This window comes from Aspergillus candidus, assembly GCF_002847045.1.
Source record: "Aspergillus candidus strain CBS 102.13 unplaced genomic scaffold BDW47scaffold_27, whole genome shotgun sequence".
In the NCBI taxonomy this organism is placed as follows: Eukaryota; Fungi; Ascomycota; class Eurotiomycetes; order Eurotiales; family Aspergillaceae; genus Aspergillus; species Aspergillus candidus.
The window spans coordinates 5,659-30,556 of record NW_020194032.1 but is presented as its reverse complement, the minus strand read 5'-3'; the positions used below and the strand labels follow the sequence as shown (position 1 = coordinate 30,556).

At 51.6% G+C, this 24,898-nt stretch overlaps 8 protein-coding genes across 8 annotated transcripts in view; all 8 read left to right on the top strand.

Annotated features, from left to right (window-relative positions):
• Positions 1 to 726: 726 nt before the first annotated feature.
• On the top strand, positions 727 to 3,363 carry BDW47DRAFT_106889 (putative FAD monooxygenase). Its single transcript, XM_024812875.1, has 4 exons — positions 727 to 1,146; positions 1,202 to 2,213; positions 2,265 to 2,501; positions 2,550 to 3,363. The coding sequence occupies exons 1-4, from the start codon at positions 1,009 to 1,011 to the stop codon at positions 3,233 to 3,235; spliced, it is 2,073 nt and encodes a 690-aa protein (XP_024671374.1). The 5' UTR covers positions 727 to 1,008; the 3' UTR covers positions 3,236 to 3,363.
• Positions 3,364 to 3,484: 121 nt separating this feature from the next.
• BDW47DRAFT_106888 (uncharacterized protein) lies at positions 3,485 to 4,646 on the top strand. Its single transcript, XM_024812874.1, has 2 exons — positions 3,485 to 3,847; positions 3,939 to 4,646. Exons 1-2 carry the CDS (start codon positions 3,727 to 3,729, stop codon positions 4,577 to 4,579), a joined length of 762 nt encoding a protein of 253 aa, XP_024671373.1. The 5' UTR covers positions 3,485 to 3,726; the 3' UTR covers positions 4,580 to 4,646.
• Positions 4,647 to 6,482: 1,836 nt separating this feature from the next.
• Positions 6,483 to 8,403, top strand: BDW47DRAFT_132035 (uncharacterized protein; the record flags this gene model as incomplete). The annotated part of the gene is made up of 4 exons (XM_024817463.1): positions 6,483 to 6,585; positions 6,693 to 6,785; positions 6,840 to 8,176; positions 8,239 to 8,403. The coding sequence occupies 4 exons, from the start codon at positions 6,483 to 6,485 to the stop codon at positions 8,401 to 8,403; spliced, it is 1,698 nt and encodes a 565-aa protein (XP_024671372.1).
• Positions 8,404 to 12,145: 3,742 nt separating this feature from the next.
• BDW47DRAFT_132033 (multicopper oxidase-domain-containing protein) lies at positions 12,146 to 14,232 on the top strand (the record flags this gene model as incomplete). Its single annotated transcript, XM_024817462.1, has 4 exons — positions 12,146 to 12,422; positions 12,531 to 13,005; positions 13,066 to 13,594; positions 13,676 to 14,232. The coding sequence occupies 4 exons, from the start codon at positions 12,146 to 12,148 to the stop codon at positions 14,120 to 14,122; spliced, it is 1,728 nt and encodes a 575-aa protein (XP_024671371.1). The 3' UTR covers positions 14,123 to 14,232.
• A 572-nt stretch (positions 14,233 to 14,804) lies between these two features.
• Positions 14,805 to 15,728, top strand: BDW47DRAFT_132032 (uncharacterized protein; the record flags this gene model as incomplete). Its single annotated transcript, XM_024817461.1, has 1 exon — positions 14,805 to 15,728. One exon carries the CDS (start codon positions 14,805 to 14,807, stop codon positions 15,726 to 15,728), a length of 924 nt encoding a protein of 307 aa, XP_024671370.1.
• Positions 15,729 to 17,201: 1,473 nt separating this feature from the next.
• On the top strand, positions 17,202 to 19,216 carry BDW47DRAFT_117995 (uncharacterized protein; the record flags this gene model as incomplete). Its single annotated transcript, XM_024815154.1, has 3 exons — positions 17,202 to 17,233; positions 17,302 to 17,509; positions 17,561 to 19,216. 3 exons carry the CDS (start codon positions 17,202 to 17,204, stop codon positions 19,214 to 19,216), a joined length of 1,896 nt encoding a protein of 631 aa, XP_024671369.1.
• A 1,561-nt stretch (positions 19,217 to 20,777) lies between these two features.
• Positions 20,778 to 23,669, top strand: BDW47DRAFT_106885 (putative anaphase-promoting complex component Cut20/Apc4). Its single transcript, XM_024812873.1, has 6 exons — positions 20,778 to 21,113; positions 21,196 to 21,538; positions 21,605 to 22,157; positions 22,216 to 23,035; positions 23,097 to 23,246; positions 23,302 to 23,669. Exons 1-6 carry the CDS (start codon positions 20,843 to 20,845, stop codon positions 23,628 to 23,630), a joined length of 2,466 nt encoding a protein of 821 aa, XP_024671368.1. The 5' UTR covers positions 20,778 to 20,842; the 3' UTR covers positions 23,631 to 23,669.
• A 1,225-nt stretch (positions 23,670 to 24,894) lies between these two features.
• BDW47DRAFT_106884 (karyopherin beta) overlaps positions 24,895 to 24,898 on the top strand; it is a 4,030-nt gene continuing 4,026 nt past the window's right edge. The window contains exon 1 of the mRNA XM_024812872.1: positions 24,895 to 24,898. This exon is cut by the window's right edge and continues 351 nt beyond it. The gene's annotated coding sequence lies outside the window, so the exon portion shown is untranslated.

Sequence of the window (24,898 nt, the reverse complement as noted above, 5' to 3'; positions counted from 1 at the left end):
CATGCGATTCGCACAAGCTCTTCTGCTCCGACAAATTCAAGGACGATTTATGGTTGCGGGCATGATTCCCATGTAGACTATTACTGTTCTTCGATGACTCCCAGTCCAATAAGAAGCATTTTCGACGTGGAGACCTTCGCATCAATAAAGATCAAGAGCATCGTCTCCTACGGAAGCGGCGTTTTGTCGGACGCAGAGATGGAGAGGAAAAAGGTTTGTTGCTAGCCTGTTAACTTGAGGGCACTGCATGAACACCGTATTTTCATCAGTACCGGTGTTTTCGTAGAAATTCAATAAGTTGTCTTCTCCCACAGCCATATGACATGACACAATGGCAGAGAAGGGACAGGCGGGTACACCAAGTGCTGCGATACACCAAATAGCCCACCGGTCAGGACTGCAGATCTGACTACTTCCGAAGGAGGAATTTGGTGAAACAGCCCATCAGATAGGAAGGAAATCGGGCAAATCAAAAGCCACTGTGATAAAGCCCAGATTCATCCTTCCATGTCTTCTTCAACCCCGCAGGACTGAAATAGGTCTAATTGGACCATGACCGACGTCAACTCCTCATAGTGGTTGCTGCAGTGGATACCAGCCAAGTCCGATGGACACCTATCCTGAACTTCCTTCGGGGAAGCTAGTAAGCGGATTTCAAACGTATTGGTGGGTGGTGGATCCATGGATAGATAGTCACACTGATTTTTGAATCCCCGAAGTTGAGATGTTTGGTCTGAGTATCGGGTTCGATACGGCCCACGTATTCGAATCTCCACCAACAGATCGATGTTGAGTGACCCCATGCCCTCTTCTTCTTGGTAAATCTGCTGAGGTATTTTGGGATATGTTAGAGCCCCCGCCTATATCGGAAATTTGACTATTGACCAGGGTATGCAAAGGGCTATTATTTAAACGCGGCAGAGGCCGTTGGGTAGAGGTTGTCGGAGGTCTTTCTCATTCTCCCTCTCGTTTTCCATTTACACATATCGTTGCGCACAAGTGAACACCATGACAGTTCCCGAATCAACAAAAGAGAGCCACACCGATGTTCTCATCGTCGGGGCTGGACCAGCAGGTCTCATGCTGGCAAATTGGCTAAGTCGCTGCAACATTAAGACCCGCATTGTCGACAAGCGTGGTACCAAGGTGAGAGTTTCCAATATTGCATGATGCTTGCTTCATTACATTCTGACCGAACTAGGTATTCAGTGGCCAAGCTGATGGCCTGCAATGTCGCACCCTAGAGATATTGGATTCTTTCAACTTCGGCCACCGTGTCTGGCGCGAGTCGAATCATATGCTTGAAATTTGTCTCTGGAACCCTGATGAAACCGGTACGATTCGGCGGTCGGATCGTATTCCCGATACTATCCCCGGGATCAGTCACTTCCAACAGGTAGTCTTGCATCAGGGCCGTATTGAAAGGTTCTTCCTCGATTCTATCAAAGAGCACAGCGACATTGTTGTCGAAAGGGGTGTGCTACCTACTTCCTTCGATTTCGACCAAGCCAAAGCGGCCGACTTCGAAGATTACCCTATCGCTGTGACGCTGCGTACCTTGTCTGACGAGGAAGCTACACCTCAGCAGCGGTTGCAGCATCAGAAAACCGAAGATGGCCAGCGATCAACCAGCGACGGGCTATTCCGAAGTAATTTGGCTGCCGACGACACCGACGAACTGATTCGCGTCGCAAAGAGTAGCGACCATTCCCGTCCAGTGGAGACGGTTCGGGCCAGGTTCATGGTGGGATGCGATGGGGCGCACTCGTGGGTGCGGCGCCAGCTCGACTTCAAACTAGAGGGGGACTCCACCGACTACATCTGGGGCGTCCTGGACATCGTCCCAATCACTGATTTCCCGGACGTTCGGCAGCGGTGTGCCATCCACTCCGCCAATTCTGGTAGCGTCATGATTATACCGCGCGAGAACAAGCTCGTGCGACTCTACATCCAGCTACAGTCCACCGATGTCAAAGACGGGGCCAAGGTGGATCGGTCACAAATCACCCCTGAGGTTATTCTGAAATCCGCGCAGCAAATTATGCATCCTTATAAGCTGGACTATTCGTACTGCGATTGGTGGACTGCATATCAAATCGGCCAACGAGTGGGAGATGCATTCTCGCTGCAGGAGCGAGTCTTTCTGGCCGGAGACGCGGTTCATACCCATTCTCCTAAAGCAGGACAGGGGATGAACATAAGCATGCAAGATAGTAAGTCTGCGGGAAAGATGTCAAATGGTCATTTGCTAATGCTAGGACTAGCTTTCAATCTTGGTTGGAAGATCGCGCATGTGGTGAAAGGGTACAGCAGCGGGTCAATCCTCAAGACGTACGAGTCCGAGCGAAGGCAAGTTGCACAAGACCTTATTGCGTTTGACCATCGCTTTTCGAGACTATTCTCTGGGCGTCCAGCCAAGGATGTCATGGACGAGGAGGGTGTCAGTATGGAAGAGTTTAAGCGTGCATTTGAAAAAGGGAACGAATTTGCAAGCGGAATCGGTGAGACCCGTTTCTCTCCTGACCATGATAGTATACTGACTGTTGTAGCGGTCAATTACAGCGCCAGTGTCATCGTCGCGAAAGAGAGTGAAGCATCCGGAAAAGGCGACAGGACCGATGCGAAAAGCAAGCCGCAGCTAGCCAGAGGAATCGACATTGGCAAGCGTATTCCTAGTTTTAAGGTACTCAATCAGTCGGATGCCCGCCCATGGCATCTCCAGGAACTGTTGAAGAGCAATGGGCGCTGGCGAGTGATTGTCTTTCCTGGCCGACTCACCACTCCCCGAAATATGGAGCGCATGCAAGACCTCGGCGCGAAACTGGCAGGTCCAGACTCGTTCATTCGTCGATATACACCAACAGGCCAATCTATTGACAGCCTGATCGAAGTTCTGACTGTCCATGCTGGGCCACGAACAGCAGTCGAGCTCCTCGATCTCCCGGAGGCATTTCACCCTTACGACAAGGAATCAGGCTGGGATTATTGGAAGGTGTTTGTCGATGACCAGTCCTACCACGAGGGACACGGCCAGATTTATGCCAACTATGGTATAAACCCAGACCATGGAGCCAGCATGATTATTCGACCAGATCAATATGTGAGTTGGGTCGGGGAGGTGGACGACTATGCCGAGATGTCTCGATTCTTTGACAAATTCATGACACCCCAACTGGCTGGAGAGACTGGAGATGGAGGTCTTCCATCTAGATTAGCAGAGGTAAAAGTGGAATAGTGCATCATAGTTTAGAGCAGAGTGATTATTCTTCAATGAATCAATTTGGGTGATTTGTGACTAATTTTCAACCCTGGATGAAGCCTGGAGGGTGAAGTGAAGACCGTGATTGAAGTGAACAATACTTGGATACTTACTAAGCAATTTATGCTGCCAGTTATGCCAATGCGGGTTCCGACTACGGAGTAGTTTGGTTGATGCGACGTCATCGACCTGTTGCAACTCTGTAATTATCATCATTTCTCCCTTCGATTTCTGCCTTTTCCGAACAATTGACTGCGGCATAGAGGAAGTATTGACATCCGAGATACTTGACCCCTATATGTCCACTACTTTTTCGCCTTAGTGCTTGAAAGACAAATCGTCAATTGAATTGATGGATCGGAGCGGTCTATGACCTCATACTACTAGTTCAAACTCAGACCCAAGGCCACACCGTTGTGATCGACATCGTTGCTTCTCGGACACTGGACGACTCGAAACACCCCAAGATGGATGCCCTTGACCATTTGCATGGTTCCTGCTTTTGTGGCCGCAACCAATATACGATCAACATTCCCGAAGATGTGGCCGATCACGCCGAGATATACTTCGACGACAGCCGGGACAACCGTACGTATTGATTTGGATTTCTGCCTACCATATGTGAACCCCATGTAAAGATAGACACTCCAAGCTGACATGATAATTCTTCTCTGACCAGGGAGATTTCAAGGAAGTCCTCTGACAGCATGGTTGCGAGTCCCCTTGAGCTGGTACCAATCGCACACCGAATCGTTCTTCCCCGACGAAACACATAGCAGCATCCGGCGTACCTACACTCCTCTCCATGCGCCACAAACCCAGCGGGTCTTTTGTGGGTTCTGCGGTAGCCCACTTACGCACTGGAGCGAAGACCCTCGGGAGGATGCAGACTTCATGTCGGTGACACTAGGCAGTCTGTCTGGGAAGGACCAACGAACGTTAGAAGATCTCGATCTGCTTCCCGAGGCATCGGATGAAGAGGAAGAAGAAACCGGCAACGTTGAGGTGATCCCATCTCGCTCGACTACTGCCAATGCCATCACTCCGTCTGGTGGGAATAGACAAGGTCTTACGCGCAGTTTCCGACAGGGCACGGTGGGTGGGATTCCTTGGTTTGAGGAGATGATTGAGGGAAGCCAGCTGGGTCGGTTGATGAAGTCTAGGCGTGGAGTTGGTGCTAGCGATGACCGGTCTACCACCTTTGAATGGGAGGTAAGCGAGTGGTCGACCGATGGATCTGGAGACGCCATCCAGCCGGCAGGGAAAAGAAAGCGCGGACGTACGAGTCTTGAGGGCAGCTCTTCTCAAAAGCGCAAGTAATCATAATGTTCGGATAATACATTCAGTTCGAATCTGATACAGTAATAAAACCACTTGTCTAGCTCTACTTATCTCTTGCAACACCACGTATGTACACCTAGAATGTGTAATGTTTTCGGGATTCCAATAGTATCATGCTACAAAAGACTGAGAAGAGCTCCTTGCCCTTCATCATGAGCATCGTTATGCACCCTAATCAACTGATATACACGCTTGGCTTTCAATAATGCTGTATCTAATCTGTGATAGTAAGTATTCTTATCACCGTCTTCACGGATCAGCACATAGGGCACGTGCGCTATTTCAGCAGCTTCAGATTGCCCAATATGGGATCGCTCGCTTAGATGAATGTTTGTATCCGGAGGATGAGTATAAGTATTGCAGTCTGTCTTCCACAAAGAATTTTGATCAGACTGGCCTTCCTTTTCATCAAATATCCTTGGATTCTTATCATCTTTCATCCTTTTCTCGCCATCCTCCTTGTGTCAGTTCTTTTGGGAGTATACTCCATACACACGTGCCAGTTTTTACACTTTCAAGAGCACAAAAACATTTCGTGTTATTAAGACACTGTTGTTCCTTCTCTAGATTGCTGGTTTGGTCTCTGCTTGGGGAACTTGTTGGTATTCTCTCTGGATACTCGGAATAACAAGTTCTCTTCAACCTCGCCAAGGACAACACTGGCTCTAAAGGTCTGCTACGATAATCTTCAAGATGGACTGTGCCGAAAGTGTACGTACCTTGGAGGTCTTTCTAAGATCAGGCATTTCATCTGCTCAGAGAAAAACAGTGGAGCAAGTGCCACAGAAGATGACGTCTGCAAGCCACCATGCCCCTTCCCCCAAGATCTCCAAAATATCCAGAGCTATTGGATATTCAGGATCTGTGCAACCATGTTGGCCGCTCCCAGAAAATGAGCCTCTCCATAGCCATGGGACTAATGAGAGCCAGAAGAATAAGTCTCCTCAGGCAACACCATCACGTTCCTGGGAAGCATCAGCAGTCGCATTTGAGTCACCACGCAAAGCACCTCCAATCCCAAAGGGAATACCACCTGCTGGATCAAGATACATACCAAGCCAATCTGGAGCCTCCGATGCCGCTGGAAAGCATGAAGGAATAGGAAATAGAATACGCAACTCGATCAAGGAGCCCAGCTCCAAGGTTAAGAAGACGTTGACACACGTGGTTGCCAATATCGCACCGGTTCAGATGTTGCAACGCGTCGGTGGTCACGCTAAGGAAGGTCAAGAGAAGACCTCTGGGCAGGTTTCAGATACCAAGGTTTGTGGATCTCTTGGACGTGCTCAGCTTATAGCAAAATGCTAATAAAGTGGTTCATCAGCACATTCCCGCAAATCGGCGATCAGCTAAAGGCATTCCATCCTATCTTGGTCTCGGCAGAGTCAAAAGACCCCAATCAACTACAAGCGTATGTTAACAATCTACTACTTGTCCCTGAAATTCTACTTACTTAATGTAGAGCCGATCTATACTCCTCCAAAGCAGTGAAGGCCAATCATGCACTGGAAGTCCATCTACTGGTATCTTCTCACCAGGCTGTGGCATCGTCGCCGAGCAAAAGAGCCCACAGGCCCGCTTTGCTGCTTGGGTGAATTATGATAATGAAAAACCCATTGGTCACTCTCGTTCACTGTCGCAAAAAGAAGTGGACGTGTTTTCGCGTGACTGCCAGAATATTTTCTCTGAAGAAACGAACGACGAATCGTCCAGCGTGGATCCATTCACCAATTCGTCTCACAGAGGTCCTCTTATTTATTTCACGCCTTCTGACTCTTCTCTTCCTCAACACTTTCCTTCTGAAGATCCCACTTCCGACAAAAATCAAATAGATCTGTCATCCAACTCATCAGAGATTACGATTACCCCTTCGTACTACAAAATGCCTGCTAACCAGTCTCCTGCGACTCTCGATCCTTTTGTGGATGTCAAAGGTCCTGAAAGGCATCAGATCGATAGCCGTCGTACCCCAGTCTCTCTTTCAGGTGAATTTTACTTCTTACGTCCTAGTTTGTAGAGGCTGTAGCCCCTTCAGACGCTCCCATGACATAAGTTCCCGTGTCTGAATCTTCGAGTGCTAATGGCCTTACAGAGCATCCAGGCCATGAGAAGAACTCTTTTCCATTCGCTCACGCCGAAATTTCGCCCAGGGAGCAGCCACTGACTATGGTTCACAAAAATGACGGTAATAACTCACACGTGGTGCCTCGATGTAAGATCTCGGTTAACTAGGGAATAGAAAACATCCAAACTGGCGATGTCTCCAAGGCGACTGACAAATGGCGTGTATCTACTCCGCTGGGAGGTGCTAGACCTACTCCAGACAGCCGCAGTTCAATCCCTGTTGCCGTCCGTAGACGCAGCGTCACCGGAATTATCGACACATTTGAGACCGAATCGTCCAAAAGTCCTGTCATTGGAGCCAATTTCCCCTACAGAACTCATGCCTTTGGATCCCGTATCCCAGTCACTAAGAGAAGCGTCTCCGAGTCTGAAGCTACCCAGGGAAGAACCAGGGAGCTTGTGCACCCGCTATCTGACTCTTCATCGTCGGTCGAGGACTGGGATTTTGGCTCGGACGACGAAGTCAAGCCGGTGAGAACCATCTTCACTGGTGAGTATCGGACCCGTCCGCGTCTCTCCTCCGCGGCCAAAATGACCAACGATTCAGCCCGGTCTCCTTCATCGATCACTCAGAGATCCAGTCCAGCCAGAATCAGATATGTGGATCTGCCTGAACCCAGCGGCGCAACATCCCAACAACCAATCCCGCAAAGCACTACACCGGTATCCCAAAATACACAGAGTAGCAGTGACAGCACTCCCAAACCGCGCAACTTTAGCCGGCCGCAGATCACTTTCGAAATGCTCACTAAGAATCCCCAAACTAGTGCAAAAGGTACCTGCAAGCCAACTGAAGCCACCACTCCTCCCAGCACCGAACAGTCTACCTCCGTGGCTCCCATCGCTACCATCCCCGAGCAAAGCGTCTTCCGTCACAGCAGTGGCTCGTCGCCCAGCCCACACCCTCCACGCAAGTCATCTCTCGGTGCGATGACCAATCTTCCCACGCTTGCAGAGCCATCTAGTCCCCTCCCCGGCCCCAGCGATACTGAAGCACGCAAGGTCACGTTCGACGACATCGTGCCGGGGGGCCCTGAGCGGGCCAAGAGCCCCTCAAAAGGCAGTCGGGTCCTGGGTGGCTTCCGCAACATGTTCAAGATCAAGGGCAAGGAAGACAAAGTCTACCCTTCGGCCTCGGCACGCCAGAATCCGCCGTCGGCGCCGTCGCCTGGTCGTGGGTCGGTGCGGTCTATGGACACTCTCGTCCAACCCACCGGCGCCCCCGACCCCCGAATCCGCAGGGTGCAATCTGCGCTCACTTCCACTGGAAGCCCGCAGCACCCTCGGGCGTACCGTCGGTCTGGGATGACGTTCTCTCCGGGAGGGCCCCGCTCGGTGAGGCCGGCCCAGGCCGACGGCAAAGGGGTTGAGGGCGCGCGAGCGTGCATTTATAAGGTGTGCGCTCGCGCCCGCGACGAGACGACGGCGGGCAGGAGGGAGCAATTCCTCCAGGTAAGATTCCCACTACACTATGTCCTACATTTGTATACTGACTGACGCTTGTTTGACTACAGTTAGCCTTGTCGCTCCAGCAGCAGCTGGGTGACTACCAGGCGGCAGAGCGGGAGGCGGCCGAAGCCGAAGGGCAGGCGAAGAAGAAGGAGGAGAAGAAGGATGAGGCCGGCGCTGTTCTTCGCGAGCAGCTTGCCCAGGCCCACGCCCAGCTGAACCAGCAGTAACCGGGCCTGGGCCTGAAAGGAGGGGGGAGGGAAAAGGGAGTATAAGAAAAAGAATTAACCAAAGAGAAAATTAGGGGGAAAAAGACATGTATGCGTAAACAGAAATAAAATTGAAACACAATCTTTTACAATAATCTTTCTATGTCCTTCCTGTGTGCTATGTCAGGCCTTAAAGTAGAGCAAATCCCTAATATCACATTCTCACAGGCCCTCCTCACACCTTTCAAAACTCCTGGTTGACAAACAACAATGAAAATTAGTTCCCCTGTGTTTTTCTTGAGACTTCTTTCTGTTTTCAAAGCTTCACACAAATAACTTGTTTGAAACTCAGTCACTTACAAAGAAGCCATCTGCCACAGTGGTTGAGTGAATCACTGACGCCGACTAAGCGATGGATATTGTTTACACCGACATGAAAGATCCATGAAAATCTTCAGTCCTTTTTCATCTTGCTGTGAGCTACTTACAAGCGTGTTGTTCCATCAAGCAGAGATTTCAAGTTCTTCGCGCGACAAAGATAGAGTAGTGGTCCATCTTCTTCCCAGCCCTATGCAGGGACTTTGTCTGTATTTCTATTTGCTCCCATATTACTTTCTTTACATTTACCCCCAATTTTAAACAGACGCAAAACACGTCTAACAATGGGGAAATTTCAGAAGTCGCGAAAAAGCAAGGTATCTATCCCCAAAGTTTGAGAATGCCCGAGACATATGCCTCAAGCAGTCCCAGAGAACAAAACCAAAAACAAGCAGGAAGAGATAGTATGGCAAACTGACCACTACCAAACCTACTGCAGGAAAGCCTCAAGAAACGCACCTCAAGTTCCACCATCAACCAGCCTCTCCCTGACGATGGCCCTCCCTATCTCCTAGGTCAACCTACGGGACCATCCTGCGACGAGCCTCCGAGAATGGAGCCCCCAAACTCAGAGTCGATATCGAGATCAGCGTCGAGACTATCGTCGTCTTCGTCGTCCGTGCATGCTCTTCCCCCTAGACAGGGCTGGCCACTACCTCCAGGGCTTCCTCTCCCCAAAACTAGGCCTAATCCCAATCCGCGTCCCCAGATGAAATCACATCTCAACCAGGGTCGCAACGGGGGCCGCTATCCTCGCACCAATGGACACAACCGTGGGTTTGATAAGCAGATGCCTCTTCGTCGGGGTTCTTCGGATTATGCTTCTCGTTATGCTATGGGAGCGGGTGTCGACCCGGGTGTGAACTGGGCTCGTCATGGTAGTGGGGTTGGTAGTCCTGCGCCGTTCGGAATGATGGGATACCCTGATTGCAGCGCAGGTCCTGGTGTTAGTCGGCCCTCCCCTACGCAAATGATGCTTTCCGCTAGCGTTTTTGGGGGTGGTGAAATTGGATCTATGTATCCGTTTCAAGACCTGCAGCTGCCGCAGCATCAACAGCTGCCGCATATTCAACAGCAACCCCATTATCAGCAACATTCGCATTACCCCCAGCAACAGCACTACCAGCAGCATCAGAATCACCAGCACCAGCAGCAGTACTACCAGCGTCAGCATTATCAGCTCCAGCACCAGATTCAGCAACAGCAACAGCAGTATCTAATGGACATGGAATGGGCGGCTAACCACGGCTATCCAACCCCCAAAATGCAGACGGTGCGTGTTCTCTACATAGATCTCTAATGACAATTCAAGACAAGTTCAGCGCCACTAACGTGTACTTCGAGCAGGAGTACTCTCGGACTTCTTCCACAGGACACAACAGACGCCCCCTCGACGAGGAGATGAGCTTTTTCGGACCTTCTGCCTCCCAGCTCCATCACATTGACAGCCGCCTCCAACGCCACGAAGCCTGTCAGCTTTCAAGCGGTGCTCTCCGTGCAGACGCGCCTGTGTTTGTGCCTACGGAACTGAAGGAGAAGAAGGAGTTGGTGTATCCGTTCATTGTTCATGGCTGAGTTGGTTGGATATGCTTTTGCGCTTCTTCCCCATTCCACTTCCCTTTTTTTCATTTTCTTTCTTTATCTTTTCTAATTCCTTCTATTTTCGTATTTGTTTTGCTTTCTGTGTTGCTTCTATTATTGCAGAATTCTTTTTTCTTCTTTCCTTCCCCTACATTGAACAAGCAGAGGTGACCGTTGTTACTATCCCTGTTGCTATTGTTTTAGAGTCAACATTATCGCTATCCATTCTAGCCGAATAAGATATCAATTCAATTCACAATTCTGGTGTCTGTTATTTTCACACTCAGAAAGGATTATCTTCAAGATTCGGCGCACTGCTAGTAGGCATGCGCTCTCTTGATACTTGGATGTTAAGGGTGGTGAGATTATAGTGGCCCAAAATCGGTAGTGTTAGGCGGCAGCCTCAGGCAACCTGCCCGCCAAGACCTGCGGGTGCTGAGTCATCTAGGACACCGCAGGCTACATGTATATAAGCCCCTGACCCCGTCATCCTTCCGAAGGTCAGCGATTAGTTCCTGCTTACACTCCCCCTTACTGTTCTTCATACAATCCTCCATTGCTATTCCTAGCACGTTACCCAACCCTTGGTGCGGTATCCCCGGACTACCACATAACACTGGCCCCCAGAGCCCTGCGTGAGCGCTTTGATTCTGTTGCGCAAACCCCATATGCCTTTCTGTCATATAAATTTGTATGGGATGAAGACATGCGGGCTTCCTTATCGTAAGTTGCGTAGCCGTGTGTGGGGATTTGCGTCTGGTTGCTTCAGGTTTCCTCTTTAGGAAGGGGATTGTAGGCGTTGAAGAGTTCTAGTATCATCTGCGGTATTGTCGAATAGAGCGGTGATTGAGTCAATAAGCCAACATTCATGACGCAGGAGCCTGAGAATGTTCAGAAGTCAGCCAGAAATATGACATACAGGAGGATTAAAAGTCTATCAGTCTACTAAGCTAGAAATTCCCAGACAAACTTATAGTCCTGTACACTCGTTCTGTTTCGGCTAGGGAATCTTGGGGGTTCGTATTCTGAAACTGTATGCTGCGCAAATATATACAGCTACTCGGTAGATGTGGTTGACAAAAACCTGTGACTTACCTCTAGTAAACAAATTCAGACCGTTATATCGCAAGGATTCAAATCTCACCTCCAAATTCCAGGCGTCGTATACACAAAGGCAAGAATCTGGTCAAATCTAGGGCTACCAGAAACACGTGGATCCGTGCAGCCCAGCCATTTCGGGTTGATTCTGTGATCCATCATTCCTTTTCAATTCTCCGAACAATCCCGTATCTATTTCCCCATAAGCAAACCTAAAAACAAACCTTCGATAATCTCCTGCTTCGACTGGACAATTTTGGAAAGAGGCGTGACAGACTGTCATGATGCAATACCTTCCGTCGTCAACGTGGATCAATCATTATCGGCAGCACCATTCCTGCAGCCTCAAATATCTCCGAGCCTCCACATTCCAAGCAACATTATCAGGCCGTCAGCGCACGACTGCGCTAGTGATTCTGGATAGGGGCAATAAGAAGAAAGGCCCGACAGAGGAGCCGGCCTCCGTATGCACGATGTACTCGTATCACACATTGCTGCAGGGGCGGAGACGAGACTTGTCGTTTACGCTCTTTATTTAGAATCGTGATTGCGGACTAGCCTTGTCAATAGGCTAGTGAATCATGCTTATATAGTCTACTGTTTCCATCGCCACCCGATCAGATCGGTCTTCTGAAGATTGTATTCCTGATGCTGCTCCTTGTTTGCCTCCCTGTTCATTCCACACGGCAGCATCTGCTTTTACAACATGGCGGCTTTTCAGTCCTTCCTAGCTTTGCTTTTGCTGTTTCTGTGTGTAGCTGCCAACGCGCAGGGTCTTGATCAAGTGGTCGCGCAATCAAGCCAACCCGTGCGCTTCGAGATCACTCTTACTTGGGAAGAATGGTCCGCGACAGGCGCTCCCCGAAAGATGATCCTCACCAATGGCAGATTCCCAGCGCCCGCACTGCAGTTGCGTCAGGGCGATTATGTGGAATTCCTCGTCACAAACAGGCTTCCTGTGGCTAGTGCTGTCCACTTTCACGGTACGCATTCTCTTTCCCTCCCTCTCTCTCTCTCTCTCTCTCTCTCTCGCACACACAGACACGCTTTTGTCGTGATATCACATTATCTTCTTTAATGCGGATACGCAGGGATCTCCCAAACCGGCACACCCTGGTCGGATGGCGTGCCTGGATTGTCGCAGAAACCTATACCGCCCGGTGGACAGTTCCTCTACAAATGGCGCGCTACGGAATACGGCAGTTATTTCTATCACGCTCACAGTCGAGGTCAAGTCGAAGATGGACTGTATGGAGCGATCTATATTCGGCCCGACGATACCGTCGAACGGCCGTTCAAGCTCATTGCTGGCGACGAGAACGACCTGCGCGCCATGCGCAAGGCCGAGGACAAGACTCGTCCGATCATTCTATCGGACTGGCGCCATGTAGCCTCCGAAGAGATGTGGCGCGTCCAGAAAGAAACTGGGCTCGAAGCATACTGTGTCAATGCGCTCCTGATCAACGGCAAGGGCTCCGTGAATTGCTTAGGCGAAAAGGTGCTGAACGAGGCCACCACGCCTGAGCACCGGATGTTTCTGGGCAAACAAAGCCTGTCGGATATAGGGTATGGGTTATCCTGTAGACTGCTAGTTTTGAAAGCAGAACAACTACTGACTGTTATCAGGTGCATGCCTCCGACTCTTGTGCAAGGGGACTATCCCCACAACCTCACTGACGTGCCGCCCTCCTTCTGGTCAGGCTGCGTTCCCTCCCAAGGGGCACATGAGAAGCTGCCCGTCCGGCCCTCCGACAAATACGTCAGCTACGATCTGATCGGCGCGGCCGGCCTAGCCATGACTGCCTTCGCGATCGACGAACATCCCATGTGGATCTACGCAGTAGATGGTCGGTACGTCGAACCGGCCAAAGCCGACTTCCTCACCGTCTCCAACGGCAACCGTTATTCGGTGCTCGTCGCGCTCGACAAGCCAGCAGGGGATTACACCATCCGCGTAGCCAACCAAGGCGTCAACCAGATCATCAACTCCACAGCCGTGATGTCGTATATTAGCCTTCCCAAAAACCCACGGCGCGCCTCAACCCCTTCCATCGACATCACCGGCGCCCCCATAGACAAACACACCGTCCTAGACGACAACAAGCTCGTCCCGTTCCCCGTAGAGGTCCCCAGTCAAGACGTGGCCCAGACGCACGTACTCAAAATAGACCACTACAAAGCCTCATACCGGTGGTACCTAGGCAACTCGGAATCAAGCCTCCCACTCTCCCTCGAGCACGACACTCCGCTCCTCTTCCACCCCGAGACCGCGCCCAAAGACCTCACCATCTCCACCCAAAACGGCACCTGGGTCGACCTGATCTTCGCGGCCGTGCAGCCCCTCCAGCCACCCCACCCGTTCCACAAACACTCCAACAAGTTCTTCGTCATCGGCGCCGGCGACGGCGAGTGGAACTACACGTCTGTTGCGGACGCCGTGCGCCACCGCCCGGGGGACTTCAACCTCAAGACACCGCAGATCCGCGATACGGCCACTACGCCGCCGGCGGCGACGGGGCCGACGTGGATGGCCATTCGGTACCATGTGGTTAACCCTGGGGCGTTCTTGCTGCACTGTCATATCCAGGTGCATCTGACTGGGGGGATGGGGGTGGTGCTGTTGGATGGGGTGGACGAGTGGCCGGAGGTTCCGGAGGCGTATCAGGAGGTGGAGGCTTCGTAGTTTGTTGGTGGAGATGATTGATATATAGAGCTTGTTTGACTTTTATTCCAGAGCCGCAAGTGGAGTGCAGTTATTGGCATAAGCGTTGGTTTCATGTTGGGTAAATGTACGAGATGCTCTTAGTTACAGTACTACCGATACATTTTTCTTTTCTTGTTCTTCTTATTGTATTTAATGATTTATTCTATTCATTCATTGCATTCATTGTTTTCGTTATTGATTTGTTAATTATTTCACCATCATTACGACATATTCCAACCGTTCTCGCCGACCACAAACCCTAATTTACGCCAACCGAGGCAGTGCTGAGTCTGCCTTACCCCCTAGGTTCGTTACATCTACTGCGCCATCACGCCCGGTCTGGTTCCAGAGTATTCACCATCATGTAGCCTCAGCCTTGTCCACACAACCTGGTGATTGTACAAAATACGGGTCAACTCCACAGATTGAACGGGCGATATTCGGATACAGGCTGTGGATTGTGCAACTCCGCCGAATATGTAGATTCTCGACCAAGGTTGACAAGGAGGCTTTGTTTCTTGTGATAGGGTTTGACGAACGCATACGTCGTACATACGTAGGGAATCTAATATGTTATATATATGAGACGACAGACTGTTTCTAGAGGCATCGCATTAACACATCGTGCTATCGTGCTATCGAGTTTATGCCATCTCCCACCATGTCATTCTGCAAATTCCTTTCTAAACCCTTCTCACGGTCCAAGACCAAGACCAGTCAAGCACAACATCACCAAAACTACGCCCCTAACACCACAGTCAACCCCCCAAAAAGCAACCCCATCTCCGCCACCACCAAAGTAACCAGCAGCACCCCCCGAAATGCCCCCAACCCATGGTCCCCCCCAGCCTACACCGCAACAACCACATCCTCCCCCCCACGCCCCTCAACAAAAGCAGACCACTCGCCCTACGCCTTCCTCTCCGAATTCGACACCGTCTTCATCGTCGACGACAGCAGCAGCATGACGGGCTCCCGCTGGAAAGAGGCCGAATCAGCCATCGCGACCATCGCCCCAATCTGCACCCACCACGACCAAGACGGCATCGACATCTACTTCCTCAACCACCGGCGCTCCAACCTCAACAACCCCACCGGCGGCTACAAGAACATCACGACCGCCGACGACGTGCGCGAGATCTTCCACAGCGTGCACCCGCAAGGCCTCACGCCCTTCGGATCACGCCTGCACGACCTCCTCCGCCCTTACCTGCGCCGCGTCGAGTCCGACACGCAGCGCGTCAAGCCGCTGAATATCATCGCCATCACGGACGGGGAATTCACTGACGATGCGGAGAGCGTGCTTATCGACGCGGCGAGGCGGCTGGATGCTTGTGCGGCTGTGCCGTGGCAGGTGGGCGTGCAGTTCTTCCAGGTGGGGAATGATAAAGCGGCGAGGCTGCATCTGCAGACGCTGGATGATGATCTTGGGCGGCTGTCGAAGCAGGAGCGGCTGAGGGATATTGTGGATACGGTGCCTTGGCGGGGGGGTGGTCGGTCTGGGGGGACGCTCAGTGCGGAGGGGATACTGAAGTGTGTGTTGGGAGCGGTTAATCGGAAGTATGATCAGCGGGAGGTTTGGTAGTTCTTTAATTTATTTGATTTATGATTGTCTTCTTTGGTTTCTTTTGATTTGTTTCGTTGGTTTTATGGTTGATTTGATTGGGGTGGTTTGGTTGGTTTCTGGAATAATTACAGATGTGTGTTGGTGGATCTCAACCAGGGTTTGATCCGTAGGAATTTAATCAGGGGAAATTGAATAGTTGAATCTAACGCGTGGATCTGATCGTGCATCTGTTGAAAGGTCTATTAAGGCTACTCCATAATAGATGAATTTATATTAAGGGGAAACCCAACAGCCTGGGACCGAATCGACGGTGGCTGGCGCGAACCGTGGTCGGGGAGGGGACGATCTTCACGATTGACAATCTATTCCCTCCAGTCATTTCCTCTCTATCAATCAAGACGATGAAGAGAGAAAGAAGATCGAGTTCGGAATTTGTCACGACGGAACGCAAGATAATAGCGTCAATAGTCTCGGTCTCTCCGACAGAACGGATCAGGTCAAGCCATCTCCAGCCTCACGATAAAAGAGACAGAAGAAAAGTCTCCACCGATGGACGGCATGTTAGGGCCTGACTATGATCAATTCGATCCATGATCGGCGTCTTCAGTTCGCCACTTTCTCTCTCAAGCCTTAACAGAATGAATGCTCTCCAGCACATTGTGACGTCTCCAGCTGGTCCCTTGTCGATCCATTCGTATCCTGGTCAATTTCTGGTGGATCCAGGGTAAACCAGGTTCAACCATATTTCATAAATAATCAATAAGCGCTCTGTTGGGGTTTTCTGGTTGATCCATCGATCTCTCCATCCTCATGTCTTTTCTTTTCCTCTCTCGATTCTGTCCTACATTGTCTCTCCATCCCGAACTATTCACGACCTAAGAGGATAGACCACCAAACTATTCCCTCTCGTCCCACCCGAATACTCAATTCGAATACTCAATCTCAAATCCTATCTCAATCCGATCTCAATAGCTCCCCCCCTGATCGCCCGGAATATCTCCCCATCCCACGTGTGAAACCACTTATTAAAGGACAATCCTCCGACTGGATCGTGCTGCAAGCGCTCTCTCCCTCTTATTTCCTCCCAGGCCCTCGGCGCTTCGTCCACACCTTGATTGGCTCCAACACATCGATCGTCAGGAACTGCCCCTTCAGCCTGTGCCATCGCGCCTGCTGAAGCACTCGTCGTCGTATCGCATTTGGTGGCGTGGTGTTGCCGCCAATCTCTTACTATATTATTGACCTCGACCTCGACCTCGACCCTGATCCTCGTCCGGATTGCAATACAAACACAAACATAGCCCCTTTCGAGTCCTTTCTTTCTGTGTCTCTATTCGCCCTGTTCCTTCTTCTCTTGTTTTGTCCGGGCTGGTCTTGGTCATATTGCTTTTGTCGGAGTTTTTCGAATCCTGCATAAAATCTCCGTCGCCCACTTGCACTCTCTGATTTCTGTGTTCTTCTCATGGTGATTTGTTGCAATTGACCGACATCATGACTTCCACGACTTTGATGACATTTCTCCTGTGAGTCGCATTCAGTGAAACCCCAGGACATGCTCTCAAAATCCCTGGACGTGCTCTAACCCCCACAGATGCGCCCCTCCGCACGTTCGCTCCGTCAAGCTACTCGGCTCGTGGGATAACTTCTCCAAACCCTACGTCATGGAGAGGGATCGACGCACCGGCGCCGGACAATGGCGAGGCTGCCATACCTTTACCGATATCGTCTGCGATGGGCAATCCCAGAGTCCCTCTTCCCGCTCAGGGGGCCTCAAAATGGGTGCCACCTACTGGTATTACGTTCGTCTTGCTATCCTCCTCTATCGTTAGATTTGCGCTAACCAACAGTAGTATCTGCTGGACGACGATGTAGAATACCACAACGAGGCCGAACCGGTCACCTCGCGCTGTCCTTTCCTACCCGGCCAACCGGTCAACGTGCTGCACGTCCCCGTCATCCTCCCCGACACGCACTCGACCAGCTCGCGCGATCAGAGTCTAGCCGGTTTGCGAACCGACCACCGAACGATGAACCCGGAGGATAAATTCATGAATCCGCGTCAACCTCCCAAACCCAAGGCGTCCCGCCTTCGCACCTCGCCGCCTCACCTGCAAGAGCCGACCCCCGCATGGTCCTTCAACGCCTCGCCCCTGGGCGCCCTGGTCCACCGAAGCGCCTCCCAGCCGCGCAGCGCAACCCACTCCAGCGGAAGCCTAGGCAACAAGTCCGCCCGCTCCGTCTCCCCGCCCCGGTCGAGAGGCATCCGCTCCGCCTTCCGCCAGTGGAACGCGTCGTCCCCGGACCTGACATCCGCGGACCAACTCTCCGTGGAGCCCACCACTGCCCTCGCACGATCCCGCCCGCGCAGCCGACATGGCCATGCACTGTTCGGGGACCGACCCGAGCGCAGTGCCTCCGACCGTGTCCCCCCGCGCGACCGGACCCCGCGATTCCCAGACGACACGCTGCTTCTCCGACGGCCCGCCTCCGCCGGGAGCCGCGAATCGCAGCCTCTATCGATCCAGGACCGACGGGCACGGAGTTCGAGTTCCTCGGCGCCCTCGTCTTCCCACGTGCCGTTGACCGTGCAGACCCGGCCAGGTCTCCCGCGGAGAACCACAAGCAGTGACCAGGGCCCGCACGCCCGCCCAGCACAGAAATTCCTCGCCCCGCTGGATACCAAAATTCCACCGCTGCTAGCGACCGCCGCCGAGCTGGCCCTGTCCGACAGCGCAGCCACCCCCCGCCCATCCCCATTCACCGAGAAGCGACTCCCAACGCTCCCCAACTCGCCATCCTCCGTAATGGACGACGCCCTCGCAGACCTCGACGAGCGCGAACGCGCCCTCGACGTCGAAAATCTCGGCAGCCACTTCTCGGACCTCACCGAAACCGACGCCTCATCGCGCGCCAGCAGCAGTCCCCCCTGCGAGCGCAGCCGCTTCTCCTCATGGAGCACCGACAACGAAGTCACCCACGACTCCACAATCCCATCCACCCACTTCCCCCCCACCACCACCAGACACCACAACCATGACGCCACCTCTCCCGTCCCAGACAGCACCGAAGTTCCCGAACTCCTCAACCCCTCCACAACAGCCGAAGACCCCGACACCCCCCACCTCCCCCTAAACTGCAAACCCTCCCCAACAACAGTCATCGGCGGCGACGACTCCCCCTGCTGGGCCGGCCTCCCGCCACCACACCACCACTCCGCCGACGACCTCGACATCCCCAGCCTCTCCATCGAGGACACCGTCGACGACGTCGAGACCAACCCCAAGCGCTACGCGGCCTTTTTCGGCGAGATGGATCCGCTGGAGGCGTTGGGGCTGGCGAAGAGTCCTGATGCGCCTGTGTTGCGATTTCCAGAGCGGGGGTCGGATGCGGCTGTGTCGAGGAAGGGGAGTGCTGTTTCGGCGGGGGGGAGTGAGCGTGCGGGGAGGTCCGAGGATGCGGTGCAGGAGATGTTGGATGAGTTGAGTTATTTGAAGAATATGATTTAATTGTGTTGGTTGGTCGGAGGGGTCGTTGTTGTGTGAGATGTATCAACTGTTTCATATGTTGTCTTAGCGTTTTGTATGTTCTATCTTGTATGAGCATAGATATTTGAATATCTGTCATGAAAACAATGACAATCTACCATTTTCTATATATACATATCATACGTAGTAAACTCCCATGATTGGATTTCCCAGCCAACAACACTCCTGCGGATAGGTGGTGTTGAAAACATGGCGCGATAAGTATGGTGATTGCCACATAATGAGAACATAAGACTAGGAATACCTTATGCTCATTGATAATCAGAAAAGAATTACTCCAAATATACCCAAACCACCCATCCCCCAAAAGCCCCCTCGCCGTCGGCCGATCCCGTGGATCAAGCTTCATAATCCTATACACAAAGTCCCTAGACAAATCTCACGCGCGGTTGTGAGATGGAAGGGCCTAAGCGTCTCTGCTGGACTATTTTCCATTATCCACGTTAGAGCGGCGAGCCGATCTTGATCAGCGATCTCCTCGTATGAGATAGGGAATGGTCCAAAGCACTGATGGTGTTTCATGAGGATCTTGACTATTCGTCGTTGGACGGGGGGATGGGGGGATGGGGGGTTTGAAGATGTAGAAGCCTTCGCCGTATAGGAGGCTTATGAGCTGAATTGATATCAGATTAGTCTGAAAAAGAGCAAAGGAGGTGGTTTAAGGTGGATTGGACTTGCCATTGTGCCGAACGACCAAATATCCGTTGCAGTACCCCACCTCATTGACAAATGTGCTTCGGGGCTACTGAATATAGGCGTTCATAGTGAGTCTCCATCGCGAGCATAAGATGAATCCCTGGGGACGGTGCTTTCAAATTCTGCTAGTTGGACATTGCGAAAGCGAACTTCTTCGCTTGGTTGGTGGTTTGTTAGAACGTTTCTGGGTTTGATATCTGGTACTCGCTTCAGTCACTAAATTCAAAGTTGAAGCAGTCAGGTAATGGCTTACCAGTGTGAACGTAACCTTCCCCATGCAGAACAGCCAACGCCTCCAACACCTTTTCTCGCAACGTATTTCACTTCGCGTCGTGAGAGCCTTGTGCTACTTGATGCATGCAACAGATCATCATCAAGGTGTCTTATCATGAGAGCCGGTGGGCCTGGCGGGTCTTCGATTGCATCTAGAAGGGGACGAATGTGTAGACATTTAGATTGGAATCGAAGAAGAACGTCCCTTTCGTTCCGGAGGCGAAATTTTCGAACGCTTTTCACAATGACAGGCTCCTTGTTTTGGGCTCTGTGGCCTTGAAGGTTAAAAATTGGGGATATGGGAGTACGAAGATATTGTTACGTTGTTAGCCAGACGCTTTCTTGTAATTATATTGTTATCGTGTAGAGGCCTGCTCTGCTTTTGAGTTGATGGCCTAATGCTACTGCGCTGGCTATCATCTTGGTTAGCTGGTGAGATGGATGTGTTTACATGCAAGCAATAAAGTGGGTAAAGGTCAACCGCGCCAAGAATCGCGACCCGCAAATAAGGTATCCGTCCCAGTGAGCTTTCACCAACAACAACCCAACCAAAGATAGTCCTGCGCAAGGAACACCACATTCAATCCCCAAAAGCATGGAATAGAAATCTAGGTCTTAATGAATATGGCTGAAGATGCGTCTCAGTCCCTACGCCACGAGCCACAGCTCTCTCCCATCGCGGAGAAGTCGCTGCCGGCAAAATGCAAGCCCGGCTCCCTGACCTACTGTCCCACGATGGACCTCATCGCTCTTGTCACGGACGATGACGAGCTGTGTGTCTTTCGGCTGAATGGACAGCGCGTGTTTGGGGGCTCATTTAAGGGGGATCCTTATCTTGGGGAGGACGAAGCTGATGGTGAAATTCGCGGGTTGGCGTGGAAAAATAACGGTATCTTTCTTCCCTCCCTTCTTCTTTCCTCCGCCCCAATTCGTCGGACCATACAAATAGACGAACTCTGACAATAAAACAGGCTACCTTCTCGCTGTCGCATGTGCGGACAACACCGTTCGCATCATCAGCGCCTACAGCGGCAAGACCGTCCACCACTACGACGTTTACCGCTCACCGGACGAGAATGTCCCCGCCCAGGTCTCTTGTCTCGGGTGGGGGGTGAACTTTACGGATTCCCACGTCGCGCGTGCTCATCTACGTGAAGCTGTCGGCCAGGTCTCCGTCGAGGATCTCTTGTCGCCGGATGTTCATCCGTCCAAGGCTGCAGCGTTGCTCGGGGCGGATCTGCCGCGTGAGTTGGCGTTGCTGGATGTTGAGTCTTCTTTGCCGAAGTTGAGTACGCTGCCTGCTACTGGTGGAGAGTATGTTCTTGTCCTTTTTTCCCCGTTTTGAACCTTTGTTGGAAGAAACATGTTAATATCATCCAGCGATGATGTGTTCAGCTCCCGCCCGTCTATCGACGCCATCTTCCACTCGTCTACCAAGCACACGAGCGATGCGGTCGATGTTTTACTAGTGGCTTTTGAGGATGGTACCGTCCACCTCCGTATCTTCGACTGTTTTGAGATTGGCTCGATCCAAATTGCTAGCCCTGTAGGGTCAGCGCCGAGTAAGATCCTGCGCCATGCCTCGCATCCGCTCAGTTCGACGCATGCCTTGCTCGCTGAGACGTCAGACTCTCTGCATCTGGTGACGCTTGATCTGCGATTTATCACGAGGTCCGGCCGCTATCTGTCGCTTCTAGCGCACAAAACCACCCAGCTGCAGAACCTGCTGCGCTACATCAACCAGGTGCAGAGGCAGATTGGGCTAGAGTGGAAGAATGCACAGGAGCTCCCCGCGCGTTATATGCGCAGTGTGAATGAGGATCTGCAGGAGAAGTGCCATTGTGATTTTGTGACTGCTGCGTATCACTTGGTGGTTACGGGGGATTGTTTCGACCCGCTTAGGGAGTTCCTGGTGGATATTGTGGGAGAGAGGGTAGGTTCTCGCATTCAATTTGAAAATCTGATATGTGAATGGGTACTGATGGATACAGGGACACAAACGTTGGGAGAAGGCCGTCTCGAGCGGTTACGAAAACGTCCGACGGTTAACCCATGAATGTCTCCTCCCCGCTCTAGAACGATGCGAGGTCCTGCTCAGCCGGCTTATCGGCCTCTCCAAATTTACAAAACTGAGCGAGGTTCTCGGACTGGAGACGTCCGACCTGAATGCCATCGTCGAGACGATGGACTGCCTCCACCTTCTAGCACACCACATCCTCATCCACACGAACGAGGAACTCGGCCAGTTCTACAGCTTTTCGCGCTGGCTCCGCCACGAGATCGACATGCAGAGCGCCGAACCCATGTCGCAGACCCTCGAAGAGCTGATGGAGAAGACCGACCTGGTCGAATACCCACAGACCCTCAAATACATCCGCGGGGCCCTAGCCAAAAGCAAACTCCGCCACTACATCCAGCAGCTGCCCATGATGGGGATCCCCCGGCCGCCGCCACCGCCACCGTCCGCCGCCTCCATGGCGCCCACCGGCCAGGGCCATGACCGGTCGTTCTACGACGCGTTCAAGAAGCTCCTGCGGCAGCAAAGCCAGGAGTTAGACGACGACGATGCGAATCACGTGGAGCTTCCCAAGATGAACGACCTGACGAAGCGGCTGGGCCTGCAGTTCGAGAAGGTCTTCGGACAGATAGCCTTGACACAGCGGCGGGGGATCCTCCACCGCTCGCCTCTTGCTCTGCATCCCGACTGCGATCGCAACGTCATTGATATGACGATGCGGTACGAAGATGCCGAGAAGGACAGCCCATGCGTGGTCTATCTGGCGACCCGGTCGACCTCGAACAACCATCTACGTACGCACCCCTCCTACCTAGTGACTTTCTATAAGGAGTTTTTAACCATGTATGTCCACAGTATACATATACCGCGTAGTCCTCGACTCCGAGAACGGCGTCAGCTCGACCCGAACGACCTCCCTGGGGGTCTTGACCCTCCACGACGGAGAGATTCGACAGATCCAGTTCGTCGAAGACGACGCCCTCATGGTTCTGTGGACTAGCAAGAGTAAGTCTGCCTGATGGAATCAACGCACAAGATGCACACACTCACATCCCCACAGAAGGATCCAGCTACCTCCTCAACCTCCCCTTCCAGCCAACGTCTTCTGACGGGGTAGGCCCGTCGGCCGTGACCTACACCGATTGTGACACTACAGCCACCACGGCGATTCCTCCTCCGACACCAGTAGACATGTCAGTTTCGTCTACAGTAGCCGGAGGAGCAGGAATAAAACATCGCTTTGCAGGCGGCGGCGTCAAGGCGAAGCCAGCCCGGATAGATGTCAATGGGCGACAGGGACGACGGGCGATCTGCGTGGTGTATGGGGATGGACTACGCTACGAAGTGCTGGATTTGGATGCTGAGGTGGAGGAGGATGAGATGGAATAATTCTTTGTCTATGTGTGTGGTATGGAGGGTGGGCTGTTTGTTATGAGTGATGATTTTTCTTTCTTTCTTTTTTTTTCTCTTGATAGAGGTGGATGGTATTTTATACAATATACCTTCTTTCAGGGTACTACCTGTGTAGGAGTAAACCTTGCCTTTTTTTTTTTTTGGAAGAGTTGCTAAATTTATCTAACAAATCAACCCCTCCTAGGTACTAATATAGTTCAACGATCACCATGACCCCTGACAGGTTAAATCATCACTACTTCATAACAACTCCTGATAAGCGAATCAGACCAATCCTGGAAAGAAAGATAAAATAAAATCAAATAAAATAGCATTTAAAAAATAACCCATTTGATATAGTCAATACCACTAATAAATAAGTTAAAAACTCCCTATATAACCTTCTAGAACCATCTCTCCTTCAGTCAGTAAAAACCATGCCAAACCAAACAAACGGTCGCCCAGGCCACCAGGCAAAATCCTCCTCGCCGCAGCCTCAAGCGGCAAAACCAAAACAAAACAAAGCCAAAAACGAGGGGCAAATCGTTACAATACACACCCTCCTTCCAAGTTGAAATGGTATTGTTCTGGTCTGGGTCTTTTTTCTTACAGGGTGTATGGAGTGGTAAGATATGATAGGTATAATCCGCCATCGCAATGGTGACGTCTGTGATTTGTGATTGGAGCTGCTGTCTCAGGATTCTATCAGGGGGGCCAGCGGCTGCTGGTTGATGAGGGACTGGATTGGATCTGTCAACTCAGAGGAATTTATCTCGTTTTGAGAAACATAGTTAATCCATTATATGTTGAAAAGGTATGGATTCTTAGTTAGGTAGTACTCCATATCCGTACTCTGTAGAAGGTAAATTGACTGGAAGGGGAATTAAGGGTGTATGGATGGAATGGGTATGGTATTGTCATGGTCATTGGCGGGCGACTTACATAACCCGCTATGTGTCACGTGCGCTGTCACGCCGGTTTCGTTGATTTCATTCTTTCAGTCTTTCATTTCAGTCTTTTTTTCTGTACAGCTCGAGAAAGCAAAGCGAACGCCCTCAATCTCTCTTTCTCTCTCTCTCTTCTTCTCTGTCTCTCTTTCTTTTCCAATCTTCATCTTCTCACCTCTCCAACTTTCTTCTCTTCTTCTTCATCACTGGATCTTTCCTCTTTCCAATCCTAACTAAGCTAGTTCATCTGGGGCTAATCCTCCCTTGTTCTGGCATCTACCGCTTCCCTCTCTTGTGTTACTGCCACACTTACTCCCC